The sequence below is a fragment of the Nannospalax galili genome, unplaced genomic scaffold (genome assembly GCF_000622305.1).
Source record: "Nannospalax galili isolate Female #2095 unplaced genomic scaffold, S.galili_v1.0 scaffold155, whole genome shotgun sequence".
NCBI lineage: Eukaryota > Metazoa > Chordata > Mammalia > Rodentia > Spalacidae > Nannospalax > Nannospalax galili.
Genome location: NW_008339923.1, coordinates 5,484,325 through 5,491,529, shown reverse-complemented (window position 1 = coordinate 5,491,529; position 7,205 = coordinate 5,484,325). Strand labels below are relative to the sequence as shown.

At 42.7% G+C, this 7,205-nt stretch overlaps 1 protein-coding gene across 3 annotated transcripts in view; it reads left to right on the top strand.

Moving 5' to 3' along the window:
- Window positions 1-7,205, top strand: part of Lama1 (laminin subunit alpha 1) — a 150,818-nt gene that overhangs the window by 102,376 nt on the left and 41,237 nt on the right. For all 3 annotated transcript variants that reach the window (XR_003849788.1, XM_029564302.1, XM_008834653.2), the window contains exons 29-33: window positions 954-1,091; window positions 2,664-2,785; window positions 5,042-5,128; window positions 5,360-5,553; window positions 6,557-6,699. Coding sequence is in view for 2 of the 3 variants with exons in the window: in XM_029564302.1 (XP_029420162.1) it covers window positions 954-1,091; window positions 2,664-2,785; window positions 5,042-5,128; window positions 5,360-5,553; window positions 6,557-6,699 (684 nt within the window). In the remaining variant the exon portion in view is untranslated. The remainder of the gene's footprint in view (window positions 1-953; window positions 1,092-2,663; window positions 2,786-5,041; window positions 5,129-5,359; window positions 5,554-6,556; window positions 6,700-7,205) is intronic.

Genomic DNA, 7,205 nt, shown 5'->3' with positions numbered 1-7,205 from the left:
TATTGTCCTTTTGAGACAGGGTCTCCCTGTAGCCACAGCTGGCCTGGGTTCACTATAGAGACCAGCCTGGCCTTGAACTCACAGAGATCCACCTGCCTCTGCCTCCCGAGTACTGGGATTAAAGGCATGTGCCACCATGCCTGGCGTGCATTACATTTTTGACTCAGTGAGTTTTACCACTATAGGCTCCCCATATATGGACACGATTGATAGTATTTCTGTGTTTCCTTTTTATTTAACATAATGTCCTGAGGGTTCACCACGTCGTGGCATGAAGGTCAACTAATGCTGTCATTTGAATATGTTCGTTTGGCTTCTCCATTCTTCTGTGGGGACTTGGGTCCCGTCCACCATTTTTTCTGTTATGACTATTGCTATGAACAGGGGCATGTGAAAAGCTCTTCAAGCTCCTGCAGTCGATTCGTATGGGTTTGCCAGAAGTAGAATTATTCTATCATATGGTAATTCAGCTTTTAAATCTGGAGGACTCTTCATACGGTTTTTCTTTCTTACAAGCAGTGCATTTTCTGTACATCTTTCCCAGCACTTAGTTTTTGCTGTTTTGACTGAAGACATGGGCTTTGTTGGGGATTGGAATCTTTTGGTTTTGTCTTTGGGTTTTTCTTGTTCTTTGTTAGTATTTTCATTGGTTGATAGGAATTTGGGGACAATGTTTCACTCTGCAGTCTATGCTGGCTTGAAACTCACTCTGTAGCCTAGGCTGGACCAGCGTTCAGAGCAGTCCTGCTTCCGCTTCCTCAGCACTGGGACTGCAGGTCTCGGCTACCGTTCCCAGACGTTACTGTGGTTGTCATGTGCATTTCCCTCATAAGACTGATGTTGAACTTCTCCTATGCTCGTCAGCTATTTGTATGTCTTCACTGAGAATATTCAGTTCTTTGCTCAGTTTTGGGTCATATTGTTCATTTCTTGCCCTTTTTGGCTCCCTTCAGGACTGTGCCCCTGGGTACCACAGAGGGAAGCTCTCGGAAGGCAGTGGCAGGGGACCCCGCCCTCTCCTTGCTCCTTGTGTGCCCTGCAGTTGCAACAACCACAGTGATGCCTGTGACCCGGAAACTGGACAGTGTCTGGTATGCTTGCTTGTTTGGGTACTGGCCTAAGTTCACAGTCACCATGACTTGAAAGGGGGGACCAGGGCCAGGGAGACATTCCAGGAGGTCCTCTTAGCCCCATACCTACTTCCCACCATCCCCATCTGGAAGACAAAATGAACCTCACATCCTTAGGAAACTGGCAAGTATTTTCTCTGCATCTCCTTCAACAATGGATGCGTCCCACACTCTAGTGCTCAGTAACAAGTCCTCAGTTCTCTGTCTCTCTCCAGGGCAGCTTACCTTTCATTCTGTAGGATGTGGGCATTCGGGAAGCTACAGTCCATTGTCTGTTAGGGGAAGTGTTTGCTGCTGGAACTGAAGCTCACGGTGACACATCAGGAGATCTGCTCTACCCTCTCCTCATCCAGTATTTACTCCTTGTCTGCCTCACGCTGTGTTGGCAAAACAAGTACTTATCACTATTTTTGAAGAGATTGCCAATTTTGCTTCAAAGAGAGACTTGTTTGAGAAGCCACGTGGATTCTAATAAAATCTGTCTTCATCAGCTGAAATAGGAAAGGCAATTTAAAAGAAAAATACTTGACAATATTCTAATTGAAAAGAACCCACGAAGATAGTCTCTTAAATACTTTGAAAGGTATCTTGCTACATCATCTCTTGCTGGCAAGAACAAAGGGCAGAGTGAGGGTTAGAGCCTGCTCAGGGGCTCCCGGTGCTGCTGTCTCTGCCTCAGCTGCATCAGAGGAGGAACAGGGGCTGAGAAAATAGTGAACAGAAATTTTTAAGTTAGAATTGGTTGCCAGCAATTGCTTGCACTTTTATCTTAAAAATTATGTATTCTTTTTAATAGGAAGGTTATTGATTTAACTAATGATGTACATTGTTTCTTAAGACTTATTTATCATTACTTTATTTGTATGCACATTTTACCTTACAAGTGTGAGCTATGTACATGCAGTGCCCATGGAGGCCAGAAGAGAGCATTGGGTCCTCTAGAACTGGAATTACAGTTATGAGCTGCCCTGTGCATTCTGAGAACTAAACCCAGGTCCTCTGCAAGAGTATCAAGTGCTTTTAGCTGCTGTGCCATCTCTCCAGCCACATGACATAAAATTTAACTAGAATTCACTTGGTTATTGTAAAGCTCTGTTGGCAGTGCTCTAAGATCAAGAGTTTCCTTCCTGCATAGTCCATTTCCTAACTCATCTGCCCGCTGTTGTCTGCCGTTTGAGTTCCCTATATGCCATTGAGCCCCAAGTAGATGCTTTAGATGCACATCATACTTTTCTGAATCCTGACAACTTTGAGGGGTCCTATGACTCTGTGACTATTTTCCTTAACATACTAGTAGTTTCTAAGCTACTAAGTTTCTAAGCAGTAGATGAATGTAGTCTTATGGTGAATGAAGGCCCAGAGCCGGAAAGGTTTCCAGGATTTCAGGAAATATGAAGAAAAACGTTCCATCTTCCTTAAGATTTTTTTTTTTATCTATCTGATAAGAAGCATGGTTGTACAGCTGTTGCCTGGTAAGAAGGATGTCTAACCATCTCCCTTTGCTTCCTCTCTCTTTGAAATGTGGAAATCCAGAACTGCAGCGACCACACAGCTGGTGACCACTGTGAGGCGTGTGCTCCTGGCTACTATGGGAAGGTGATTGGTTTGGCTGGGGACTGCACCCCATGCACCTGTCCTCTCCGCCCCCCTGGCAGGTAAGCCTACACTGAGAAGCCTGGCACGCAGGCTCTGCATGATGGAGGGCTGCTGCCATTCCCAGCCTCACTTTGCAGGGCTCTGAGTGGTCTGTATTAATATTGTCCATGAGGACATAAGTATATATTCTTACAGGTATTTGAGCAGGGTCTTTCCAAAAGCAAGGTATGATTTGGTCCCGACTGTTAGAATGAAATGGAATTTTTTGAAAGCTTTTTAGAGATTTTCAAGACTAATTTTATTTCCCAGTATGTATTCAGCATGTATTGTATAATGATAAAAATAATTCAGTTCATGTTTAATTTAAGGGACTATGCTTGAAATTTATATACATTAGTAACTGATAAATAACGTAATGTTATCTAGTCATAAAATTGAGCCTAGTTTTCTACCTTTTACTTGTAACATTTGCATAGAATTACCTGAATGTGGGACTGGGGAGATCGCTCAGCCAGTAAAGTAGAGAGTGATCAAGGAAAAACACCAACCTCTACCTCTGTCTTCATCCCACACCCACACACAGGTATATGAACACACACACACAAGTACATACACCAAACATACACAACACACAGTGCACCATATACATACATCAAAAAAGAGCAAATAAATAAGAATTACCTGAATTCCAAAAGAGAACCAGAAACTTAAAGTAGGAATTGAAGATTCTGACTCATAAGTAACATTTTGTTATCATTTATACTAAATGGCAGGGTATTAAAACATGGAAAGATCAATTACCAACTTATGGTATATTAAAATGAAGCTAATATTAATGTTTTTTTGAATCTTCTGTTTCTGTCCCTGAGTAAGGGATGGCAAGAGCCAAATGACATGCACTGTATACCCATGTGTCATAACTGCCAGGCGTCTTAAATAGGTACTGTTGCTATGATTTGTAGGGGGTGTATTAAATCTTTGTATAAATTTGACTCATCAACTTCTTTTTAGAGTTTGTATTATAGAAATGTTTATGTGTGGGAGCATGGAATGTATGTGTTTGTTCATAAGAAATTAGAACAAAGCAAAGCATCACCCTATGGAGGGTTGGTCTACGTGTGTGTGTGTGTGTGTGTGTGTGTGTGTGTGTATGTATATGATCCTAAAATATGAAATAAATATACAAACACTAATAAAAGAATTATGTGTATCTGTCAGTGAGTAGCTGGTTCAGTGACCACAGGAAGTGTGCAACTGAACATGTAGTGTGGTGCCATTTTGGAAAAAGTTCCTTTCTATCTATATCCATGGCCAGGGCTTATGTGTGCCCAGAGAAATGTGTGGGATGGATATTTCACACTTCTGATTTGTACATTTCTTTGCTGTTTGAATAATGAATTTTACTTCTTCCATCGAAAAAGATTAACCATCCCCCAAGCCCTTAGTATTAAATTCTGTTACAGCAACATGAACATTTGGCGTGAGTGCTCAATCTGAGAGGTCCCAAATTGCTTGCTTTGCTTTCTACATGTTTTGCGTTTCCATGGAAGTCTGTTCCCTTATTTTAAGGAGAAAGAAGCCAGAAGAGGTGCAGGGCTGGTAACTTATACTGTCCACTTTCATCTTCCTAGCCAACGAAGAGCCAGACCTGAGTCTAGGCTGGATGAGTTGGTCTTAAGGTCAAGATTCAGTTTGCTGGCACCCACTTTAGCCTCTAGATGGTGCCAGGGCAGTTTATTGTGTGGGATGCAAAATGTTTAACAAAGAAAGGAACTAGCCAGAAGTTGAAGTCATGTCTGAGTAGCTCTTAAACCTTGAGGATCTGGACCATTTGGCTCCTCCTACCACACAGCTTCCTCTCTCCTGTAGAGACACTTCATTTTCAAGTTCCACCTGATCTCATGGCTTTTCTGTGGCTTGTTCTCTGCTGGTCATTGCAGCCTGTATAGTTCTGTTTACCAGCCATGTTCAGTCTTCTTCCTGCAGTTTCTGGAGCCTTCTCATGGTCCTTTCAACTCTGTCATCACCTGATAAATATGGTAACTCTTAATCTCAGAGTAAGACCCTTTTAATTGTGGAAATTTTTCTTGGGTGCCTAATTGGCTATAACTGTAAGACTGATCTACTTACCACTCTTTTTGAGAAATGGATATAAGATGCATGCGTTCCTTACATAGCTCACATGTTTATTTTCCTTTTGCCCAACAGATTTAAGCTCTGCAAAGCTTGTATAATTACTTAGTGTAATCACTGATCTTTTGGAATGGTAGTGATGAAAAAGTACCTTAATTTACGGAAAAAACATTTTCTTTCAGTTTCAGTCCCACTTGTGTCTTGGAAGATGATAGTGATTTCCGGTGTGATGCCTGCCTTCTGGGCTATGAAGGACAGTACTGTGAAAGGTATGCTGCTGAGCTATCACACGGAGATTGATAGGAACACTTGCTCTTTGATAGTATGTGGGATCTGGTTAAGACTTTGGGAGTCATTGCATTGCTATTCCAAAGCAAGGTCTCCTAAGATGAGTGTGGGTTCTGCATCCATGAACAAAAACATGACTACCTCTGGCAGTGTAAGCACTCACTGGCTGGTACAGACTACACTCTCTGTACCTACCATCCTCCTTTCTGTAGGTGCTCTTCAGGCTACCATGGCAACCCTCGAGCACCAGGTGGCAGCTGCCAGAAGTGTGACTGCAACCCCCAAGGCTCTGTCCACAGTGACTGTGACCGTGCATCCGGGCAGTGTGTCTGCAAGCCAGGGGCCACCGGGCTCCGATGTGAGGAATGTTTACCTAGGCACATCCTGGTGGAGAACAACTGTGTTTGTAGGTATTTCTCCTTTGCATGTTGAAAGTTGGGTTTCCCTCAATATTTGCCTTGGTGAAGAGAGACCTGGTTATGGAATCCATGGGGTCAGCAGAATGCCACGAGTTCCATTGTCCATTTATATTTTATTCCATTTCCTGAGTGTAGATGGCTGTTGAATCTACCTAACTGAAACTTTACTTGTGTATTTGTAAACTGAGGCAGGAGGGATCGATCGATCGATCAATTGATTGAATGATTGAGGCAGAGTCTTGTTATATAGCCCAGGCTGGCCTCAAACATCAAAACCCTGCCTCAGCTTCCCAAGTGCCGTCACACCCAGATAATCATCTTGGCTTCGTATTTAGTTACATCAACATTTCCTTTATTGAAATGGAGGATCAGTCGGTGCTGATCAGAAAGAGGAAATGCCCTTGTGGGTGCCATTATAGTGCCCAAATTTCAGGTCTTTTTACTTGTTTTCTCCATTTCTGATTGGTGCAAGCCATGGTCATCTTGTCTTCTCAGTATTCAGGGAGAGGATTATAAAGAATGAGAATCACAGAATTGGAAGCCATTTTTACTTTCGCTTCTGTATTTGTTATAAGCAACCCCCGCCCTGCACTGGATCCCATACCATCCTTCATTTGTGCTTGAGGAGGAAGCATCTGAAGGCAATCGGAGAGAGCAGGAGTCCCGCTTTGGAAGGAATCATGGGATTCCTTGTGTTTGGTCCCAGTGATGATGTTGGCGCTATGTATAAATGTTGGAGTATCTGAAGTTCTGCGCCCTGCCCAGGGTCACTCTGAGGCTTTCTGTATGACCTTGAGAATGTGACTTTGCTGATCTGAGTCTCAGTCACCATCTGACCCCAGAGCTGGAGTGGAGAGTGAAATCTGTGTGGTGGCCTGGTATGCTCTGCACCCATCTAGGTTCTTAGGACACAGTGACTCATGCAACCCACCGGACAACGGCAGGCCACTGCACATGCCGTTCATGTTCTCCACTTCCCTTCCCTTCTAGCTTGTGACAATGAGTGTGTAGGTGTCTTGCTGAATGATCTGGATAATGTTGGCAATGCCATTCAGTCTTTGAACCTCACTGGCATTTTCCCTGCACCGTATGGAATTCTGTCAAACCTGGAAAATACAACTAAACATTTCCAGGTAGGTACTAGTAACACAGAGGTGATGGGTAGAAACATGAGTCACTGAGAGACAAAGAGTAAGTCAGTGGGGGCACGGGAGGCATTCTGTTTGCCCAGCCCTCATTGAATCCCCCATGAGAGCTCCTGAACCCTAAGAAATATTTTTATATGATTTTTTTCTCAGATAGCAAAAAGTATTTTTGAAAATGAGAAATTCTTTATTCATTAAGAACATTCTAAAAAAAAAAAGAAAGAAAGAAAAAAATGTTTCCATTGCAGGTAAATGGATGGAAGTAGGAACTGTTATACTAAGTGAAGTAACACAGACTCAGAAAAAAAAAATGACATATATTCTCCCTCATATGTGGATCCTAGAACCAAACCCTGATGAGTATGTATCCAGACATAACTACAGGAACCAGGATAATGGAAAGGAAAAAGGGAGGTAAAGGAAAAGAAAGAACCTGAAAGAGAAGAACAGTAGGAAACAGGCCTTAATAAGGGAGATATGGATAAAAATTGGGT